The 24,749-nt window shown below is 40.3% G+C and overlaps 1 protein-coding gene across 1 annotated transcript in view; it reads right to left on the minus strand.

The window, feature by feature from the left end:
- TMX3 (thioredoxin related transmembrane protein 3) overlaps positions 1-24,749 on the minus strand; it is a 214,564-nt gene that overhangs the window by 146,382 nt on the left and 43,433 nt on the right. Inside the window, exons 5-6 of the mRNA XM_030212643.1 lie at positions 6,630-6,675; positions 2,387-2,467 (exon numbers count right to left, since the gene is read on the minus strand). Coding sequence (XP_030068503.1) covers positions 2,387-2,467; positions 6,630-6,675 — 127 coding nt within the window. The remainder of the gene's footprint in view (positions 1-2,386; positions 2,468-6,629; positions 6,676-24,749) is intronic.

Genomic DNA, 24,749 nt, shown 5'->3' on the forward strand with positions numbered 1-24,749 from the left:
TGGAGAACTGACCCGCTTGAAGGAAGCATAATTGCTCTTGCTCCTTGTGAGGTCTCCCTATACTAAAAATAGTTTTCAACTAACTTATTTATTGTGTGCATTTGGAGGCTGTAAGTTGATTACTTTTTTGCACAAGTAATTTCTGTTGTTTTTATAAGTACACCAGAGTATACTTCTAAAAGCTTGGCATAAAGCAATGAGATTTGGACTAAGAGAAAGACATGAAGGCCGACCACAGGAAATTCATAAGAGACTGTAGCTGATTTGCTGAAACTGAATTGCTTGCTTAAAATTAAGTATTGCGTCAGCCCTCTGGGGCAGGAACAATGTAAAATTTTTCTTTTCTGCATTTTCGTTTCTGCATTTAAAAACAGAAGAGTAATTTGGGTTGAGCTGGGTTACATTTTAGTGGAACAAAACTGAGTGCCAGTGCAGGGCCAGGCCATTAGGATATTAATGTAGAAAACTATCATCTACTGTTCAATGTTGCTATTGTTCAATTCAGAGAAGTTATAATGACTGATGAATTAAACCTAGCCATCCCTTTTATCTGGTGGAGTACATTTCTAAAAGTGTTTTCATAGAACTGAAGTACAAGGAGAATCCTGTCTCTGACTGGGAGCAGTCAATTCCAACCTACCTACTAGTAGGAGGCAACAATATACAAACCACTTGAAATAAAAGGCAACACATTAGCACTCCGATCATCATATCACATCACAAGAACCACATACATACCATATAGCAACACTACTACTTATCATTTCTATAGCTCTACTAGACTTACGCAGCGCTGTACACTTGAGCATGAAGAGACAGTCTCTGCTTGATTAGACAACAAAACATACTACATTCATCTGCTGAAATTCCCCCAAACAATAGGGCCTAAGGCGCATCAGAGGCCATACAAACAAGTAGGCATTCATTAGATTCAATAATATAATAAAGCACTTTTCAGTCTAATATTGTCTGCATGAGAATTCCTGAACACAGGACCAAAGGAGAATGACATTTGTGCATCTGCACTAACAAAAAAAAAAAAACTACTGGGAACCAGTGAAGAGCCCACAGGCTAGTTATAAGGTGATCCAAACACCAGACATCTGCATTTTGAACAGCCTAGAGGGCTTTTAAAGAGGAAAATGATCCAATCAAAACCAAACTGCAATAATTCAAGGACAACGATCACAAGAACATGGGCACCATCCTAAAATCACATAGCATATTTTCAAAGCACTTAGCCTTCCAAAGTTCCATAGGTTTCTATGGAACTTTGGAAGGCTAAGTGCTTTGAAAATGAGCCCCTATATAGTCTAACTTTTTAGCATGCACTAACACTAGACGTTCTCAAGCAAGCCTACCCAAATGAACCAATCTAATCCTAGGATCCCTTCTACCTAACACATATCCAGAAGACAACGACAATGATTCAGACTACATATCCCACCTAATTTCCCTATACTTTTCCCTGGTCCAATCCCCCTCCCGCTCCCCTCTACCCCTCCTCCAATCCTCATCTACCACCTGCTCATAACCTCTCCTACTCCCTTCACCTTTCCCCATCTTTACCTACCTATCTCTTTTATTATTCTGCTAAATTAACCTATTTCTTCTCTATCAATGTAATCCATATTATTATGTAAGCCACACTGAACCTGCTTTGAGTGGGAAAGCACGGGGTACAAATGTAATAACTAAATAACAGTGTATGGGTGTTTCTTGCATTAGCACACGCTAAAAAGTTAGCGTACCTACAGAGCAGCATAGTAAACAGGGACCATTGTGTCAAAGGCTGCATCACATCCAGCAGCTACAGCAAATAGGACACACCAGCATCAAACTCGCATCAAAAACAACCAACACTAGGCAGCAGCAGTTCTCTGTACAATGTCCCCTCCTAAACTCATGTTGGTGCACATCTAAGACCTTGTTAATCTCCCCCAAAAAATCCTCAAATTGTCCATTCACCACCTTCGTCACTCAATAATAGCAAAAAACACAGATTAATAATTAGAAGGATCTAGAGATAGAAATGAAAATTTATTCTAGAAACACACTAGCTTATTTAAATCCTAATGAATATAATCTTCATCCAAAAAGACATTTACATCTGCCATAAAAAATAAAAATAATTAAAAAAAAACAAACCCTCACAACACACTCTCAGAAGACACTTAGCTAGTCAGGTTTTCAAGATTACCACACAATTAAAATATGATGAGAGAGATCTGCATAATCTGACTTTTCAACTCCTGTATATTCAGGGTTCCTTTTACAAAGGCCCCTGAATATCCTTTTACAGTGGCCTCATTTTTAAACCATTGCTTACATTTAACCTAAGGTGTTAAGCACATTTCAGATGCTGAATTAAACAAAGAACACTTACCCTGCTACTCGATTGGCAAATTCCACAATGTCATCTTTAGTCCTAGGTCCTCTGTAATTGTAAGCCAAATCTCCTTTTAACCTTCAAACAAATGAATAAGATTATCAAATCACTTTTTTTCTTTTAAATTTGGGAGTTTTATAAACCTCTCTCTACACAAGAACACACCCTGGTGGTTTGGGTGTAAGAATATCAGATGTTACAGGGAGTCTGTCCTATGATAACTATTGTGGCAATAATTGAACTCTGCAGTGGCATTATCTGGATATGAATTTGAATAGCTTTGCATAGCTTTTTTTTCCGTTTTAAATAAATCAGCTATCCAAATATCAGCACTGAATATCACTAGTCTCCAGATAAATCCTGGCAAGGTAGGTAAGTACAAAAGCAGGAAGAAAAAGAAAGAAAAAGTCTTGTTCCACCAAACAAAAAAAACATTTATAGACAGCAAACTAAGATACAATAAAATTCTACATGTGTACCACCCATGCACTGACCAAAAATATGCTTGCACACCAGCAAAGTTTGCATCATCAAATCATGGTGTGTAAATTTTGCTAGTTGGCACTCAATGAGGCCATTTATATGCACAAATAAACTAGAATACTGCATTTATCACGTCCCTGCCATCTACAATTAGGCAGCTTCTTATAAAAATACCCCCAAGAAGATACAGTGAGGCCAGGCAGTGTTACCTGTTTTGGTTAAGGGATATCTTAAATAGGGAAAACAAACAAGAGTAGAGGAGTGGCCTAGTGGTTAGGGTGGTGGACTTTGGCCCTGGGGAACTGAGTTCGATTCCCACTTCAGGCACAGGCAGCTCCTTGTGACTCTGGGCAAGTCACTTAACCCTCCATTGCCCCATGTAAGCCACATTGAGCCTGCCATGAGTGGGAAAGCGTGGGGAACAAATGTAACAACAACAAAAAAAAAAAACAGATACAAGCAGGTAACAAAATATAGTATGTTTTTTTGTTTTGTTTTTAATAAAGAAGAACCATCTTTTCACCTTTTACCCTTTTCTTTCCAGAAATACAAGAACAGAAACCACACCGAATAAAGGAAATAACCAAAAATAAAGTAAAATACAATAGAATAATAAAGCATGTATACTAATAAATACATATGAAGTTCACTGTAGATAACACATAGAAGCTAGTCATTACTAGGAACTACAATGCCAACATACTAAAGTGATCCCACCAGAAATGCCAATTATAATTAAAAACTTCCCAAAGTAAAATTGTTTTCAGATGTCTTCAAAAGATCAAATAAAATTCCTACACAACCTTAAGAGTGGTAAGAAGATTTTAGCCATCTGGAATTTTGATTTTATGTATTTACTAGTAAAAAAGGCCCGTTTCCGAAATAAATGAAAGGGGCGCTAGCATGTTTTTTTTTGTTTGTTTTTGTGATTTAAAAAAAAGGCAAAGATGCTTTTTTTGTTAAAGTTTTGAGAGAGCGTGGCAGGCTGCAAGGGTGGTTTTTTTTATTAGTGGTTGAGCATTTGTATTGTAGAACCTCACCCCCACTTCTGTATTTAATTGTTCTTTTGTTTGTCACAGAGAGAGTTTGTCTGTGTGTGTTTGTGAAAGTGAGAGAGGTTGGTGTAAGTGGGAGGGTGGGTGCGAGTGTCTGTGTTTTAGAGATTGTGTGTGTGTGTGTGTGTGTGTGTGTGTGTGTGTGTGTGTGTGAATGTAAGAGGGAGGAGGGGCAGAGTGTTAGGCTGCAACAGTGATTTTTTTTTAGCCCTGTACAGAGGACCCGTCCCAGGACAAAGCTTTTGTGCACACAGAACCCCCAGCCCCATCAGGCAGCTAAAAACATCCAACATGCGCATGGTAATCATTAGGAGGAAAAGCAAGAGGACGCGATATTGGTAGAAATATAGACCCGACTTCCCCGCGTTTTCTTTTGTAATTACATTTCGTTTTACCTCGCAGCACTGCCTCTTTCATGTACCCTCCATTCCCCGTAGAGGCTTGCGCCGGCGTTATTTGAAATATACAGGCCAGCCCCTGTCAACGCCGCCTCTTGCCTGACTCAGGAGAATGTTCAGCAGATTGGTCGGAGCCGGTTCCCCAGGGCGATGGTGGTAAAATGCCTTTTCTGCGAGTAGCAGGCGCGCGCTGAAACCACTCCGCTCCTCCTCTGGGGTCTGACATCGCGTTTCCTCGCACTTTGGAAGGCTGGTGTTGGGCGCCATTTGTTTCGTCGGCACAGTGGCAGGCGATTGTGAGGCAGGGGGAGGAGTAGGGAAACAGTCCCTTTCGGTTGCGTTCGTGTCGTTCATGTTTGCGCGAAATTGCTCCGCCCGCGACGTCATGACGTTCGACGCGAGGGCATGACAGACAGACATGGTGAGTGGAGAGGCTTCACCACCACGAACTAACGAACCCTTGACGGAAGTGGCTGGAGCTTGGGGCCTGAATAGAACGTTCAGTTAGCGAATTATGTCCGGAAGGGGCGTGGCTGAGGGCGGGTGTATGATTGAGAGTGAGTGGTGGCTGACAGGCTACAACAGTACAGGGCTTCAGTGTTTCCCTGCCACACTGTGAGCTTCAGAATTGAAGATGAGAATTATTAATATAGATTTGTATTTTGCTCACACTTTTTCAGTAGCAACTCAAGGTGAGTTACGTTCAGGTACACTGGGTATTTCTCTGTCCCTGGAGAGCTCACAATCTAAGTTAGTACCTGAGGCAATGGATCATAAGAAGCAGCACTGGTATTTGAACCAACCACCTCTAGATGTCAAGACCAGTGCTCTAACTACTACTACTATTTAGCATTTTTATAGCGCTACAAGGCGTACGCCGCGCTGCACAAAAATAGAAGAAAGACAGTCCCTCTCTAACCACTAGGCCACTCCTGTTCTAATAATTTGTTATACCTAATCTCTTTAGTAGCAGGAAAATAGTTTATAGAGATTAAGAGGCTCTACCTTGAGTTATCTAGCAATGGAAGAAACAATTGAAACATGTAGAGTGGTACATGAGCAAGAAATATGTTAAAAATCATATTACATAGTTTTAAAAGCCCATTTTCTCATATAGGAAGCCAGTATAATTTTAGAAGTAATACGAGAAGCCCTATCATATTTCTTTGCCAAATATATCAAGCAAGCTGCTATGTTTTGTAGTGTTTACAATTTCCTCAGAACTGAACGCGAGCAACCATTATAAATGATATTACAGTAGTATGCAAATGAAGTCCATGCGTATTCATTGTGGACAGCCTGAAAACCTGACTGGACTTGGGAGACACTGTGGTAGAGCATTCTGGCTGCGTGGCCTACAGAGCCAGCAGCTGAGCAGGGGTAATGGATTACTTTTATAGTCTGTAAATGTGGACTCACTCAGTCTCTGTCTTTTTCTCTCGGTGAGCATTTTGTGTATTTTGTTCCCTTACGTTTCTCTTTCTTTGTACCTACCAAGGCACATTGGCAATGAGAATTCTCTTCTCTCTCAATTCAGTCAGTTAGAAGGACAAATCCCTGGTCATGTGACAGGCTTTTTCATTCCTATCCACCACAGATCCCTCTGAATGGGGGGGAGGGGAGTCTATATGAACCCTAGTGGGTTTTTTGCCTTCAGTGCATCGCTTATCTGTCCAAACTCTAAACAAGTAATTCCAGGCAGTTGCATGTCTGTATGTAACTCATATGAAACAGTAGCACAGCTGTCTATTAGATTGTAAGCTGTTTAGCAGGGACTGTCTTTCTTCTATGTTTGTACAGCGCTGCGTACGCCTTGTAGCGCTATAGAAATGCTAAATAGTAGTAGTAGTAGTCCAAATGGGTAAACAATAATGATTGTAATCAAAAATACTCAAGAAGGAATAAATGTCTAACTCCTCAAAACATTCTTAAAGTCACGGTTTGAGGTTCAAATGCCTATTTTGATTCTTTGAGGTTTATATCTTACAATGCACAGCTTCTTTTCTTTATGTCAAATCCACTCACTGCTTTTCCAATAGTCCCACCACTCAATGTGAGCTACACTGTGAGAGTCTATAGGACAATGGGTATCTCGGAGGCAGAGCATGAGGAGATTCGGACTGAAGGTATAGAGGCAAAACTGTCTTTTCTGCCCATCATAGTAAGAAGTGTAAAGTTTATTACAATATTAAGAAAATTCCTATACTTCTCATAAACTGAGCTACACTGGCCCAGAAAAAAAAAAAGGCATACACATGATGAAAATATATTTATTAATATTAAATAAAAGACCTTAGTACTTACAGCTTTATTGTTGGAAACCCACGAACACCAAATTCAGAAGCAATACCTGAAAAATTAACAAATGAGATACTTACTAGAAAGAATTATATAAACATCAACAATTATATTGCCGCTTGTTTAAATTAACATGGATCATGAACACATCCGAATCAACATGTACATACCTAAATCTACACTGTCCAAGTTGCAAAGGACTCAAATATAAATCGACCTACGCAGCCAGTTTCTCCTACTTCAGCGCACAACTGTGGAACTAACTGCCAAGGGCCTTAAAAACCACGAACGACCAACGACACTTCAGAAAATCACTAAAAACTCATCTGTTCAAAAAGACATAGCCTTCTGACCCAACATAAATGACTGATTCCTGCGACACAACTTGACTAAAGATGGTAACTCCTCAGCTAAACGAATCTTTTATGTGGCTACATCACAGGTTCCTTTTCTACCACAACATAACTTTGTAACTGTTTTACCCAGGAGCCTGTAAACACCTCTCCGGCGCTATGTAAGCCACATTGAGCCTGCAAATAGGTGGGAAGAGGTGGGATACAAATATAACAAAATAAATAAATAAATAAAAATAATTTAAAGCCAAAATTTGCTTTACTGTTCTGTCGGTGTTACTCCTAGGACTGGCAGAAGGATAGAGAAAAACATGGGATAATAAAATGGTTTGGCCATAGCAATGTAGGTTTTTTTTCTTGATTCTTATTTTTTATGTCTTTTTTTTTTCTTGTAAAAATAAGCGTTGATATTCTAATTTATTTTATTTAATACAGATAATTTATGTTCCATTTTACCATCATTAGTTCAAGATGGACTACAAAACTATTCTTATCACCTCAACACACAAGACGACTAGATTCTGTAAATGGCATGTAGAATCTAGGCATGTCCACAAAAAGTACTTAGCGCTATTCTATAAATCATGCCATTTACACCACTGAATATCTAGTGTAAATACCTGCACCTAAATATAGGCACATTCCACCAAACTCTACAACAACATGCATAAATTTGAGTAACGCTCACAAAATTCAGTTGGGATTTGTGCGCACCTCTTTTTAGAATATTCCTAAAAAGTGCACATAATTTCTAACTATTGCCAATTAGCGATGATAATTGGTTATCGGCCAATTATCACTGATTGGCTTGTTACTCAACAGCACCTTATATAGAATCACGGGGAAAATGCATAAACATATAATCATTAACAACAGATTTAAAATCTAAATCATCAATACTTCAGGTTCAAAAGTCCTATAAGAAGCACATTACTGAGTTATATGTTTAAATTAATGAATCTAGTTTGAAGCATCGTGTCATTATTGCTTCAATATTTACACCGAATACTACTAGTCAGATCCCATGCTATTTTGGGATTTGGCACAAGCGGTATTGCAGCAAAGATCATTGCTTATACCTCTCGTAGAAAGAAAATGATAAATCAAGGTACTTTCCAGCCAATACTGAGTTGGCGGTGATCAGCATTTTTTTTTTTAAACGCTGACTGTTGCCTGCTAGATTAGCCCTGACTATTCAGTGCCGGGCCACATCCAGGTGCTGGCACTGAATATCAGGGGTGCCGGGGTTTATGAGAGTCTCGGCAAATATTTAGCCGGGGCCCACATAAGACAGTTATGCAGGGCCTGCCTAATTTAAGTCCCCCGATCCCCCTCCTGGCCCTGGAAAAATGCCCCCTCCTTCTCCCCCAAGGGCATCGTCATGCAGACCCTCCACCCCCCTCACTGAACATTCACCCAATCCCCAACCTCCCTGCTGTCTATGATGGGTCCCCCCCTAGGCCTACCTGATAGTCCTGGTGGTCCTAGTGGGGTCAATGGGGCATGATCACTTTGGAATACTTTGTCTCATTTTGCATATAGTAGGATTTTGAACAGATAAATGTAAATGACTTTTGAACATTTCTCTGGGAGTATTCCCCCAGTTCATGATTATTACAGTGTATCTTGTACAAGATAATATGGGGTTAGTGAGTTTTGGGTTTTATTTATATTTATGTTCTATTCTCGCAATCATTTTGATCAGTCATGGAAGGATTCTCCATTATATGATTCATTTTCATTTGTACAGCTATGATTTGGTCAAAAATGGTGCAATGGGACTATTAATGCTAGGGGAAGGGGTTGTGGCATATTCTTCATTGTTGGAGAGAGTTATTTTGGGGCAAACGTGAGGGGGTTTTGGTTTGTGGGAGGGTTGGGTATTGTTCTTTTTGTTACAGAACATGTACGGTCAACACACAGAATTGTATTACTAAAATTTGTATTTTGTATGATTATCTTGTTTACTATTTGCAACTTCTGTGTTGACCAATAATTCTGCCTGTTAAATTTGTTAGTTTTAGTGAATGAATGTGGTTCTTTTTTGTGTGTGTGTTTTTGAATGACTGCATCTGCTATTTCCTTTCTATTGAATAATGGAGTTATTTTCCTTTACACTTTATAAGCTTATACACTGCCTTGCTGTGTTGTCATAAAAGGGCAGTATATCCAGACCATAAACCAACCAATAACAAGATAAAAAAGTATTATGTGTGAAGGGGAAGTGGAAGGGGAAGAGGGGACATGGAAACTGAAGAGGGAATCAATAGACAACACAAAGTTAACAAAGGACTGCTGCTTTTTAATATATTTATAAATGATTTAGAGATGGGAGTAACTAGCGAGGTAATTTTAATTTGCTGATGACACAAAGTTATTCAAAGTTGTTAAATCGTGACAGGATTGTGAAAAATTACAAGAGGACCTTACAAGACTGGGAGACTGGGCGGCTAAATGGCAGATGACGTTTAATGTGAGCAAGTGCAAGGTGATGCATGTGGGAAAAAAGAACCCGAATTATAGCTACGTCATGCAAGTTTCCACGTTAGGAGTTACGGACCAAGAAAGGGATTTGGGTGTCGTCGTCGATAATACGCTGAAACCTTTTGCTCAGTGTGCTGCTGCGGCTAGGAAAGCGAATAGAATGTTGGGTATTATTAGGATAGATATGGAAAACAGGTGTGAGGATGTTATAATGCCGTTGTATCGCTCCATGGTGCGACTGCACCTTGAGTATTGTGTTCAATTCTGGTCGCCGCATCTCAAGAAAGATATAGTAGAATTGGAAAAGATGCAGCAAAGGGTGACTAAAATGATAGCGGGGATGGGACGACTTCCCTATGAAGAAAGACTAAGGAGACTAGGGCTTTTCAGCTTGGAGAAGAGATGGCTGAGGGGAGACATGATAGAGGTATACAAAATAACTAGTAAAAAGGCCCGTTTCTGTATGAAATGAAATGGGCGCTAGCAAGATTATGCCCCCCCCCCCCCCCGTCACTGTGTTCCTCTGTCCCCTCCGAGTACCACGCCACCCTCTCTCCCCTCCAAGTTCCACAGCCCCCTTTCCTCTCGTCCGATTTACAGGCCGTCCTCGCTCCCCTCTCCCACTCCCCTACAACTCACCATTTTGTGCATAAATTTGCAGGTGTTCTCCACGGCCCTGTGGTCGGCCGCCGCCTGCTTGTGGTGGCCCACTGTCTTCAGGTTGTGTTGTGGCTTGTTGTCATTAGTGAAGTGTTTTTGTGTGTGTGATAGATATTGTGTTTTTGTTTTCAGAATGTTGTTTGAGGGGTGGAAAAGGGAGGGGTGGGCGGGGTTGGCTAGTTGGGTGTGATGGTGTGTGTGAGTGAGAATGTTAGGGGGGGGGGTGGGGGATGGTGAACTGTGAGGAAGTGGCGACGGGGTTTTGAAGGGGGGGGGGTCTGCGTTCCTGTGGTGATGGGTTGAAAGTGAGGGATCCTTCAGGTTGTGTTTTTGGTGGCTACCAGTGTGTGTGTGTGTGTATGTGTGAATGTTTGGAGGGGAGGGGCGGATGGGGAACTGTGAGGGAGTGGCTGTGGGCTTGGAGGGGGGTGCAAATGAAACAGCTTTATAGTTGGCACAGATGGACCAATAATAAAGAAGGACAACCTGGATGCAGCAGCTCGTACGTTTGCTTGCTTTATTTTGAGTGTATAGCAATGACGGCTGCGCGGGAGAGTGCAAATAGAGATCAACCAAATTGGCTTCCTTGCTTACAGGGAATTAATAGGCTCACCTCTTCTTTCTGGTGGGAGGAGCAGTGGACATGCTCTGTGGCTTTTGCTTTCTTTGTGTAGTACTCGGGAGGACTCGGAGGGGGCGGGGTGGGAGGTGCAGCGACGGTGGGGGCTTGGAGGGGGTTCAGGGGATTTCAGGGGGGTCAGTGCTGCTTGGGGGGTGGGGTCGGCCCCTCACAGCGCCTCTCAACTCCGTGTGAAGGCGCTGCAGCAGAGGCAACAGCTGATCGTTTCCCTTCGGGCCTCCCTCTTTCCCTCCCCTGTCCCGGCCTCGTCTGAGTAAATTCTGCGAGGGCGGGACACAGGGAGGGAAGGAGGGAGGGCCGAATGGAAACGATCATCTGTTGCCTGCTGCAGCGCCTTCACTCGGAGGTGAGAGGCGCTGTGAGGGGCCGGGCGGCGGGCCGGTGGCAGACGGAGGGGGGGCGCGTGAAGGGGGGAGCGACTGCGACCGCGAGGTGGACGGGGCCATTGGCGCCTCATGCTTGAGACTCGTCGTTCGCCCGCCCGCGTTGTGACGCGAGGGCGGGGCAGACAGTCTGTGGCAAACCTTCATTAGAAGTTGGGGTTGCCTTTTATATATAGAGATGAGTGGAGTGGAACAGGTGGATGTGAAGCATCTGTTCACGCTTTCCAAAAATACTAGGACTAGGGGGCATGCGATGAAACTACAGTGTAGTAAATTTAAAACAAAATCGGAGAAAATTTTTCTTCACCCAACGAATAATTAAACTCTGGAATTTGTTGCCGGAGAACGTGGTGAAGGCGGTTAGCTTAGCAGAGTTTAAAAAGGGGTTAGACAGTTTCCTAAAGAACAAGTCCATAAACCACTACTAAATGGACTTGGGAAAAATCCACAATTCCAGCAATAACGTATAGAATGTTTGTATGTTTGGGAAGCTTGCCAGGTGCCCTTGGCCTGGATTGGCCGCTGTCGTGGACAGGATGCTGGGCTCGATGGACCCTTGGTCTTTTCCCAGTGTGGCATTACTTATGTGCTTATGTAAAGCCTACAGCAGGCAACCTGAAATTTAGCTAAGTGTTTGGCACATACCAACTGAAATGTTTATGATCTCTGTGTGACATAAACCTAAAGATTGATCTGCACATCTGTTAAAGATGTATAATTCTACTGACTACAATAAACTACATTTCAGAGTCACTACTTTTAAACTTGCTACTGATCAGAAAAGCCTTTATGCTCCAAGGGGTAAATTTTTCAAATGACTAAAGGTTCTTTAACTTTTATCAGCCACTTTTGAAAACAGAATAGATCAGAATACTTAAATTTAGTTTTCTAAAATGTGAGTGGCTATAGGGGTGGAGCAAGGGTTAAGAAGCACTTATTACAACTATCTGGGCACCACCGATATTGAGCGCTAGAACACAGATAGCTATCTGGGCAAGTCAAGACAGTGGTTGTGCTGACCTAGCTTACCGCACTGAATACTGGTGGCATCCAGATAAAGTAAAATTATGTCTTACCTGATAATTACCTTTCCTTTAGTCACACAGATAAATCTAATCACTTGTGGATTGTGACCATCTACCAGCACATGGGGAACTAAACTGTCTTATAGGACAGAATGCTCCTTGGTTAGTCTGTATTTCTCATAACAAAGCAGAAGGAAACAGAATTATAACACTACTCCTTCCCCACAGGGAAAAGTGATAAACCAAGAATTGCAAACACATAAACCGATTACAACAGTCCACTTAAAATGGAAAATGCAGCAACACGGTCCAAAAGAAGACCACCAGAAAAAAAAAAAAACAGGGTGGGCTGCTGGATTCATCTGCTGCAACTAAAGGGAAGAAAATTATCAGGTTAGATATAATTTTTCGTTCTTTAACGTAAGCAGCAGATGAGTCTACAGAGAGACTTTTTGGATGTAGCAAAGCAGTACTTAAATAGGGTGGACACCTGACGTTCCATCAGATAGCAATACTCCAAAAGATACACCTGACCAAGTGGAGACATCAAAACCGTAGTGTTTGGAGAAGGTATGCAAGGAAGACATGTTGCCGCCCTACATATGTCCTCCAGGGAGACTAGATGGGCTTCAGCTCAGGAACTTAAAACAGCTTGGGTAGAACGTGCCCGAAATCTAGCCACATGTGGTTTACCTGCAAGAAAATACATGGATGCAATAGCCTCCTTGACCCAGCAAGCAATCATGGCTTTGGAAGCTGCTTTGCCTTTTTGAGGTCCAGAGCAAAGCACAAATAAATGATCTGACCAACGGAACTCATTGATGACTTCCAAATAGTGCAAGAGCACACAGCGAACGTCAAGCAAGCGGGAAGAAACAAAAGGTGGATTGAGATGAAAGGCAGAAACCACCATAGGAACAAAAGAAAGGCAGGAAGAAAAAGAAAGAATGAAAGTCTTGTTCCACCAAACAAGAAAACATTTATAGACAGCAAAATAAGAAGTACTAAAATTCTACATGTGTGTCACCCATGCTCTGTACAAACTCCCTCCATGTGCTTGCCCACCAGCAAAGTATGCACCATCAAATCATGGTGTGTAAATTTTACTAGCTGGTACTCAATGAGGCCATTTATATGCACAAATAACTAGAATAATGCATTTATCGTGTCCCTGCCATCTAAAACTAGGCAGCTTCTTATAAAGAAGGAGAAATCTAGAGATCTTGACAGGACAAAGTCTGGTGCTCCAAAATCTTGCTTGGGCCGATACTTGGATCTCTAATTAAAACTAGGTTGCCCCGGACGATAGCACCTGGTATCTTTAAAACAAGGTGAGCATGACCTGACCAGAAAAAATATTTAGACTTGTCTCCAGAAATACGCTGTCTTTCACCAATTTTGCTAAGTCCTCACCAAACAACAGCTTGCCCTTAAAAGAAAGCTTAACCAGCCACTTTTTGAAGCTGAATCTGCCACCCAGTGGTGCAATCACAGCACACGATAGGCTGTGACCACCAAAGACATCTGCTTGGCCAACACCCAAATCAAGTCATACAAGGAATCCACCAAATAGGCCAGCACCATCTTCTCATCCGGCAATTCAGTAGAAGGCTGACTGTCTGACTCCTGGAAAAAAAAATCCGATATCTGCTGCACCCAGCTAAATTTCAAGTTTATTTAGATCTTGATATACCACTCTAGAGCGAATATCTGAGCGATTCACAAATATTAAATATTACAATTAAGAATGGAAAGGGACTACAAATGTGATAGGCACACCTACCGTAGCAGCAAATGAGATGCAGACAGCCACCTGCAGAGAGAAAGCACTTCAACTGTCAGAGAAAGGCTGTGGTGAATCCACCAGTTGAGGCTGCTGTTTGGCTTGGAGGGTACAAGAGAGATGGGAGACAAACAGCTAAGAAGGGACCACTGAAGTAGTCTGATGTGGAATTTGCCCCTTGGAAGAATGTCCAAGATAGAGGCCATTGTGCCCAGAACTCGAGCAGATTCCCAGACCCCAAGACATGGAAGAGAAATTGATCTTGACTTGGGTGTGAATCTTTTGTTGATGAGCAACAGGAAGAAATGTCTTCCCTAAGCCTACATTGAATATCACTCCCAGATACTCCAATATTTATGTTGGAAACAACTGACTCTTGGTGAAATTGAATACCAATCCGAAGGACTGAAGAAGAGTATTTATGTATTTATTAGTAAAAGAGGCCCGGTTTCTGAGCAAATGAAACGGGCGCTAGCAAGGTTTTCGTCGCCAACACCCCCCCTCCCTGCCCAACCCCTTCGTTGTTCTGCCATTGCTCCGCCCTCAACGTCATGATGTTTAACGCGAGGGCGGGGCCCGGAGCGATTTCCCAACACCCCGCCTCCCTCCCTCCCTGCCAACCCCTTCGTTGTTCTGCCATTGCTCCACCCTCGATGTCATGACGCTTGGCGCAAGGGCGGGGCCCGGAGCGATTTCCCAACACCCCCCCCCGCCAACCCCTTCGTTGTTCTGCCATTGCTCCGCCCTCAAGGGCGGGGCCCAGAGCAATTTTGGTGGCTTCACCACCACGAACCTTCAAACCCTGTTTGAAGGAAATCAGTGGCTTGGCTTCACTGACGTCACTGTCTTCAGAACGTTGAGGGTGAGTTTTATATATATATAGATTTGCAATAACTTTTCTATACCGTTCTAGCTGATGAGCAGAACAGCGCAGTGTACAGACTAAAAAATAGGAAACAAGAACTCCATTAATGTATAGGAAAGCAGGGTGTTAAGTGAGAGATATAAGCATAACCCAGATATGCTAACCACTGTTACCACATCCTCTGGCAATGAGTTCCAAAGGTTAACTATTCGTTGAGTGAAAAAAATATTTCCTCCTATTTGTTTTAAAAGTATTTCCATGTAACTTCATTGAGTGTCCCTAGTCTTTTTTTTAAAGAAGCAAAAAAAAAAAAAAAAAAAGGATAAATCACTTATCTGTTCTACACCACTCAGGATTTTGTAGTTCTCAATCATATCTCCCCTCAGTTGTCTCTTTTCCATGTTGACTAGCCCTAACATTTTTAGCCTTTCCTCATATAGGAGTTCCATCCCCTTTATCATTTTAGTCACTCTTCTTTGAACCTTTTCTAATTCCACAATACTCACGATGAGGTCACACCATGGACCAATACAGAAGCATTATAGTATTTACAGTCTTATTTACAATTATTTACTAATAATTCCTAGCATCCTGTTTGCTTTTTTGGTCGCCACCGCCATACACTGGGCAGAAGATTTCAGTGTATTCTCTACAATGACATCTAGATCTTTTTCATGGGTGCTAAGTCCAAGAAAACCCAGCATCAGTTAACTTTCCAATGTGCATCACTTTGCATTTGTCCAAATTAAATTTCATCAGCCATTTAGATGCCCAGTCTTCCAATTTCCTAAGGTCTTCCTGCAATCTTTCACAGTCTGCAGGTGTTTTAACAACTTTGAATAGTTTTGTACCATTTGCAAATTTAATCACCTCACTTGTCTTTCTGATTTCCAGATAGTTTATAAATACAGTACAGATCCCTGTGGCACTCCAATATTCACTCTCCTCTATTGAGGAAAGTGGCCTTTTAACCCTCCCTCTGCTTTCTGTCCAATAAACAATTCCTAATCCATAGCAGAAGATTGCCTCCTATCCCAAGTCTTGCCTCACCAATCTGAAAGAATGAATAAACAATGTTGATAATGATGAGCTGGTTGATGTAGTGTATCTAGGTTTTCAGAAAGCTTTTCACAAAGTTCCTCATGAGAGACTACTGAGAAACTCAAGACTTGATTTTCTCAGGAGTCTCTCATGATGAACTGTCAAAAGCTTTCTGAAAATCTAGATATACTACATCAACCAGCTCATCTTTATCAACATGTTTATTCATGTCTTCAGATTGATGAGGCAAGACTTCCCTTGGCTGAATCAACGCTGACTCTGTCCTATTAAACCATGTTTGTCTGTTTATTGGTCACCCTCCAATCTTTATAATAGTTTCCACTACTTTGCCTGGCAATGAAGTCAGGCTTACTGGTCTGTAATTTCCCTGATCACCTCTGGAACAACTTTTTAAAAATCAGCATTACATTGTCCACCCTTCAATCTTCAGGTACTATGGAAGATTTTAACTGACAAGTTTAGCTCAATATATCAATTTGGCACATATGGTTGTAAATTTGTCACAGTGCAGATGATCATTCAGTTCAGTAATCCTGAACACACAGGATTCTCCAGTCATTATATTCCAATTTCTTCCCCTCCCAAAGAGTTTGCAAGATCTCTTGCTTTTGCACAAAATTCAGAAATTAGAATATTACCACTTGCGGGGCCCAAGCATTTTATCTGTAAGGACCCTGCAGTACTTTTTTATTTGGAGGCTCTGTGTGAGCCATGTTTCCAGAAAGCTCTAGAACTCTACCTTACATATTGACTCTGGGATCCCCACCAGTCTAACACTATTCCAGCAGGTACAGCTGTCAATGTCATCTATTTTATCTTCTAGTGACATTAAATTTTCCTCTTAGCTGCATGTTTTCTTCTTCTAGACATTTATAGTCATCCTCCAAAGTATCCAGGTGCTGTGTTAGCATCTGAACCTCCTGCCCAAAGTTCTCTAAGCAATTACTCGTGGATTTCAATTTGTCCATGAATAACTACATTTTTTAAATCTGAAGTATATTTGATTGCTAGTCACTTCGCCAGTGAATTTCACAGTCCACATGGAACCAATTGTCAGTGAAGAGGGGCCTGCTTGATCTACCATCTTGTTCTCTCCAAGCCAGCCTCCTTATCTTTCCACGGCGATTTAAATGTCATATTCGAACAGAGGCCAATTCCTGCTGGGAAATCAAGTATTGTCCCCTTTCAATTCTCTGTTCACTGCCTGGAACCAGTAGATTAATTAACTGAACAGTTAAGAGGCCAAATGAGCCTAGGAGCTCAGCCAATTAACATCTACTCAGCTTGAACCTCAGACTGCCCCAGAACTAGCTGGATAAAACAGTGATGATCTTCCCAGATTTTCAGCAGTCCAAAACCGGATGGTGTCACTGAAAATCTAGGGATCATCCAGTCAGCAAGAGATAACCGGGTAGAAGCTTCGCCTACCTGGTTACCTTCTACTGATTACCAGATCCTATATATTTCAAGTTATATTGCAGCTGTGTTACAGAATATTGACATCTGTATAAGTCTAATCACAGAGAGTAACACAAAATGTAGAGCAGCAATATCACAAGCTACTGTCATGAGAACACAGTGTTTAAATCACCTTGAGACAGCTTTATCAGCCAAATAGTGTCTGTGTTAGGGAACCTTGAGGATTCCCCTCATCCCATTCCCTCCCCTGGCAATTCACATATAGTGCAGTGGGAAGATAACTAAGAATTGCTGATTTAAGACCCATAGACATTACCTACAGGCTCTTTAAATACAGTATGGTGGGGAACAGAAGACTGGTTACTTTGAAACCAGGTTGCTGATAGTTATTATGATGAGCAACTTCTCTGGGCTGATTTACAAATATAGAACTTGCAATGATCAAGCCTACTGCTATATTATTACCAGTGCATACGCTCACCATGAATTGAGATACAGTCTTTATAGTCAATTGTTTTTGTAAGAATTCTCTCAGATATATACCATGTGCTCCCTCATCTCACCCACAGTATGAGAGCCATTGTGAATTTATGTTTTAGGATAATGGACTGAGATTTTGTGGTTTTATCAATTGTTTACTATAATATCTAGAAGAAAGATCGTGAAATATTAAGCCTACACCTATTTAACCTGCGTTATTTAATCTTTTTTTACACTTTGTTTCTGTGTTCCTGTTTACCCAAACATAATTAGCTAATAATATCAATGTTACTTCTGCCCCTGAGAGAGTTTATACAAATAAACTATCAGAATTACCTCTCCATCAAATTGGAACTAACCAGGTATATCATAACAAAACATATGGTAACAACAGCAATATCTTTATTTTAGTTACATTTAATTTCAGGCAGTTTGCTTTCATCCAGCTAGTCACAGCAGTCAGAATTAAACTCCATTTATCAAAAATATTTGTAATCGTATCATCAATTGGTAACAAAAACTAGATATCATCAGCATAAAGTCTGAAGTTTAAATTCAAGTAATTTAAGGTTATCAATAGAAATCAAACAAAATAAAACATAGTAATTTAATAAATGGCATAATAGTAACAAAAATATATTGAAAAGTACAGCAGATAGGCATGAACCTTTTAGGCACTCCAGTTTTTCTCTCTCATGTCAGACATTTCTTCACCTAAAGCTACAAATAATTGTCTATTCTGTGTAAAGGATGTAAACCAACATAATACCTTATCTTAGATGTGAACTGAATGTAACCTATTTATTAAAATTGTATGATTTATAGTATCAAAAGCTGCCAAAACAGCTGTCACAAGCAGAAAACACCTACCTTCATTCAATCCAGTTCGAGTTACATCAAATACAGACAAAAGCAAAGTTCTTGTGTCATGATTTAAGCAAAAGCCAAATTGATTCACCTCTAAGATATTATTTGTCTGCAGAAAATCCAAAAGTCCATACGCTATTCTTTCCATAGCCTTAGCTAAAAAAGGTAGCGTGGAAATAGGTCTGAAATTTTCTACTGAGTCTCTTGTCTGACTACTGCTTTCTTCAATTCAGCAGGTGTACATCTTAAAACAAAACTTGTATTGAGTATTTGAACAAAAATAGGTACAACTTGAGTTTTCAAACTTTTTTTTAGAAGTGCAGGCTGACAAACATCTAACTTATAACTATTTTTGACTTGATTAAAAATTTTTCTTCACAATATCAACTGTCACTACAGAAAACAGTCTGCTGCTCTTCCACTTTCAATGGGCATTCTAATTCAATGGGTAATTTGGAGTAGTCAAACTGATCTATTATCTTTTTTACTTTATTCTTAAATTCATCTGCAAAATCTTCACATGAAATAGAGGATGTAAGATCATCCACATCTTGGATTAATCTTGAAACTGTAACAAATAATTTTAGTGCTAGGAGAAGCCTTTTCTATAGACTCTTTAAAAAGAACACATTTCACCTCATTTGTTTTCCCTCTATACTCCACCAACTTAAAAAAAAAAAATTCTGTGAACCTCCTGAAGGATACGTTCTCCACTCCCTTTCCTCTGAGCTCTAGCTTCAACATTAGTAGCTCTTCATTATACCAAGGTGCTTTATGAGTTCTTCCTATTTTCTTTAACTTAAATGATGCAACTTCATGCATAGCATATGATAACATTATTCCATTTAACAACACAAGATTCAGCAGTATCTTCCTTATTAACTTCAACTATTAACTAATCTCTTATCTAATGCTGATCTCAAATCTTCAATATTCATCAACAATGAATATCTGGGTATAGCCCTGACCACCTGAAATATCAGGATAATGGTAATCTTCTGCACCATTACATGAATATGAATTTGGGTAACTTTTCCTGTCCTAAGTTATCCAGAGAGTTACCTGGATATTAGCACTGAGACTTATACGTCTCTAGGTAAATCCCAACTCTGACCCTAGACTATGCTGGTGCTATCCAGAGAGCATCAAGCCAGCCTGAAGTGATTTTCTAGTGCATTACCATGATAACACAACTTGAAATCTGAGCAGGTGCTACTACCTGGATAAGCAGCTTTAAATGTCAGGCCCTTAGCTTTTATGATTATGGACAATGAAATGATGATAAAGAAAACACCTTTAACCCTATTATCCCACTGTTTTCTCTGCTTGGCTCATTATTTACAAATTAGGCAGTATACTTTGCGAATTAAGTCTCTTCCATTACGCCTCAGCTCTATACTTCCAAAAGCAGTGATTCACATCTACTGCCAGTCCATTGAAGAGTCCTTTTGGACCAGTTATGTGAAAAGAAGAAATCTGTTAATTGAAGGATTGGTGAATACTAAGGGCAAACAAGTAGCTTTAAGGTGACATATTTTTAATGAAATAAACATTATTTTTGACTAGTTACCTAGAATTAAACTGTCCTTCATCAGTTCAAATACTAAATGAATAAAAGGGTAATGTCTGAATACACAAGTAAACTGTAGGCTGAATTACACCATCTGTGTTTGTTTTCAGAGCTATAAAGGGAAAAAAGCAATTGGAGCTAGGAGAAAAGTAAGGCAGGCTGACCCAAAGGACGCAATTACAGAGCTGCTGTGCTCCCTCATCTGTTATTATCCACATATACTAAACTAATCTGTCTCCAGGATACTCCTTCACAACCCTCCCCAAATCAGTTTCCATAAAGCTAGATAGTCAAAAAGCTTTAAACAAAATCTGGCAGTTGGGTCAGGTCATGAAACCTGACCTCCGACATCAAATGGCAAAATGAAAGGCTTTTCATCAATGAGGCATCATTTTAATGCCCAAGGCACCTGTGTTTACAAATATCGTCTTGCAGTTTAATTTCACAGTTCCAGATATACACATTAGAAAAAGGGAATGCAAAGTACCAATGAAATAAGACCACTTTCCCTGGACTCTGTACACATAGATTAAGGTTTATTAATTTATTTTTTACTACTAGGCTTGAACATATATCTAGTAACTATAAGAGCAATTCTATAACCTAGGTGGCTCTGGAAAACCCATCATGATCAATCACTCAGAACATAAGTACAGCCAGACTGGGTCAGACTAATGGTTCAAGTACCTGACAGAAACCCAATTAGTAGCAATATTCCATGCTACCAATCCCAGGCAAAGCAGTGGCTTCCTCCATGTCCATCTCAATAACAGACAATGGACTTTTCCTCCAGGAACTTGTCCAAACCTTTTTTTTAAACCTAGATACGCTAAATGCCATCACTACATCCTCCAGCAGCGAGTTCTAGAGCTTAACTATTCTTTGAGTGAAAAAACATTTTCCTCCCATTTAAAAAAAAAATATGTCCATGTAAAGTCTTTGAATGTCCCCTGGTCTTTGCATTTTTTGAAAGAGTGAAAAAACGATTCAGCTATACCCATTGTACACCACTCAAGATTTTATATAGAACTCAATCATATCCCCCCCCCCCCCCAGCCATCTCTTTTCCAAGCCGAAAAGCCCTAACCTCTTTAGCCTTTCCTCATATGGGAGGAGTTTCATCCCCTTTATCATTTTGGTTGCTCTTCTTTGAACCTTTTCTAATTCCGTATCTTTTTTGAGATACAGTGACCAGAACTGAATGCAACACTCAACGTGAGGGCGAATCATGGAGAGATTCAGAGGCATTATAATATTCTTGGTCTTATTTTGCATACCTTTCCTAATAATTCCTAGCATCCTGTTTGCTTTTTTGGCTGTCACCACACATTGGGCAGAAGATTTCAGCATATTCTCTACAATGACACCTAGATTTTTTTCTTGAGTGCTGACTCCTAAGGTGAACCCTATCATCAATTAACTATGATTTGGACTATTCTTCCCAATATGCATCATTTTGCATTTGTCTACATTAAATTTCATCTGCCATTTCAATGCCCAGTCTTCCAATTTCCTAAGATATTCCTGCAATTCTTCTCAGTCTGAGTGCATTTTAACAACTTTGAATAGTTCTGTGTCATTTGCAAATGTAATCACCTTACTCGTCGATCCAATTTCCAGATCGAAAAATGGCCATTTAGCCCTACCCTCTGTTTTCTGTCCAATAACCAATTCCTAATGCACAACAGAACATTGCCTCCTATAAAATGACTATTTTCTCAGAAATCTCTCATGAAGAACTTTATCAAAAGCTTTCTGAAAATCTAGATACACTACATCAACTGGCTCACCTTTATCTACATGTTTATTCACGCCTTCAAAGAAATGAAGCAAAGTGGTGAGGCAAGAATTCAAGCTGACTCTGTTCAATTAAACCATGTTTGTCTACATGTTCTGTAATTTTATTTTTTATAACAGTTTCCAATATTTTGCCAAGCACTGAAGTCAGGCTTACCGGTCTGTAATTTTTCAGATCAAACCTGAAACTCTTTTTAAAAATCGGCATCACATTGGTCACCCTCCAGTCCTCAGGTACCACAGACGACTTTTAACGACAGGTTACAGACCACTAGCAGATCAGCAATTTCACGTTTGAGTTAATTCAATACCCTGGGATGTATACCATCCAGTAATGGTGATTCTATCACTCTTTAACTTGTCAGTTTGGCTTAGTACATATTCCAAGTTCACTGAGATTTCTTTCAGTTCCTCTACATCATCATCCCTGAAAACCATTTCTGATACAGGCAGAGATCTCTTACATCTTCTTCCAAAAAGAACAAAGCAAACAATTAATTCAATCTCTCCACTATGGCCTTGTCCTCTCTGATCACGCCTTTTAATTCTTCCTGATCTAACGGTCCCACAGATTCCCTTGCAAGTTTCCTTCTTCTGATATACCTGAAAAAAAGTGTTACTATGAGTTTTCATCTCTGCAGCAAGTTTTCCTTCATATTCTCTTTTAGCCTACTTTATCATGGCTTTGCATCTGGCTTGACAGTGCTTATGTTGTTTCTTTTCTTCTTCATTTGGATCCTTTTTTCATTTTTTGAAGGATGTTCTTTTTGGCTCTAATAGCCTCTTTCACCTCACCTTTTAACCACGCTGGCTGTCTGCGGTAGTTTCCACCCATATCGTGCACCATTTCTGGCGCTACAATATTTTTTTTTGTAGCACTGGTGTTTACCTGGCAGTAATCGGGAAGTACCACACGCTGCCCAGTTACTGCCAGGTTAGTGCGGGACCCCGTACTGTCTGTCACCTCAATGGGTGGCGGTAAGTGCTCCCCCCCAAAAAAAAAAAAAATGGCCGTGCGGCAAGTGCTGTTAATGCTGTGGTACAAAGTTCAAGTTTTAAAGTTAGGGGAAAAAGCGTATGGAGACTAGTTAAAACTTGCTATTATTTATTTTTTTTTTTTTTAATTCTGTCTATCAATAACCTACAATTCTTCCTTAAACCCCAATCTTTAAATTCCCAAAGCACGGAGCAAAAGAATGTTCACTTACCAGAACATTAGGAACTTCTCAGAAACAAAAAGTTAAGTAGGACCTTTCCTCTCTATTTAGTTTGATTCTAAGGGGACTGCTTCAAACAGACCCTTTGATGCTAACTCTGTAATCAGATTGCCCTTAGTAACCTTTGCAAATATTCTTACACATTCATTAACACCTAATTCAGGTCAGTAGCAGTGCTACCTCTCCAGCAGCCAAAGAACAGAAAATAACTGTCTTTTAGGATAAATTTTGAGCTTTGCTACTATCCTTTTTAATGCTCTTTGGCTATTAAATTTCTACTAGAGCCCTGCACGGAGATAGAAATCCAACCCATCCCCACTGGAATCTAACCCGTCCTCATTCGTCCCCGTGGGGAATCTAGCCGGTCCCAGCGGGAATCTATCCTGTCCACGATGCAAGTAATCTCCTCCATACTGGTCCGCTAAACCCTTGCAGTGTTGCAGTCACCTTAACACCCCCCCCCCCCCTCAAGAACGCCAGATTCTATAAACAGTAAAAAAACTAATAAAAGTAACATAAATCATTTTCTTCCATACATAAAAGACAGCAGATGTACACATCAGCACTGGACCCAAAGCAGTCCAAATTCCACAAGTCAGAAATAACACAGTTTATACCTAAGTGGTCGAAGTGTTCAACCACCCTTTGGATTCACCTTTGGGATTAAAAAGCATGTAAGGACTGGATAAATAAATTAAAATTAAGTTTAAAGCAAATGTCCTTAATATGTATTACTTGATGCAATATTCACATAACAAGCAGCCTGAGGCAACAGATTTATTTTCTACTGAATATAATTAACTTTTATATGAACTTGGCGGCTAATAGTGTTCTAAAATCGACAATGTTGGCACCTTTAGACTGATGCTGGACAAAACTTCTGCATGAAGGAAGCCCTTCCCTAATTATTCAATACCTTTCTGTTAAAAAGTAGTAATAAAAAAGGCACATGCATTTTTAATAATATACCACTGCAATTCACAAAACCAAAGGAGTAAGTTCCCACATGCCATCTTTTTCTTTAGATGTAGTCACAGGGGGAAAACAAAAAAAAAAAAAAAAAGGTTTAAAATGCTCCCAGGTTTCAACTTAATTCATGTTTAATGTGGGATATAAATGTCATACATAAGCAAATAGATAGATAGAAACTCTGAATGTTGAGCACCTGATTCTTATAACATGTCTGTTTTAGTGGCCTTTACCAGGAGAAAAAAATACCTGCACAAATATAAAACATGCTGGGGTATCCTTATAACCAACCTCTCCAAATAACACACGGATTACGATTTATAACAAATTACTACTCTACCTACGAAAAACTATTCCATCATTATACTTCCTCTGTGTACATCCGTATGCTGTACAAGCCGGCACATTTGAAAATATAAGGGAGATTAAATAAAAATGCCACCAACAATAAAGAACGTGGATGCAGCAGCTCATAGGTTCGCTCGCTTTGAGTGTACAGCAATGACGGCGGCACAAGGCAGGGGAACAGACTCACCCTTCTACCTTCCCAAC

The sequence above is a fragment of the Microcaecilia unicolor genome, chromosome 1, assembly GCF_901765095.1.
Source record: "Microcaecilia unicolor chromosome 1, aMicUni1.1, whole genome shotgun sequence".
Taxonomy (NCBI): Eukaryota; Metazoa; Chordata; class Amphibia; order Gymnophiona; family Siphonopidae; genus Microcaecilia; species Microcaecilia unicolor.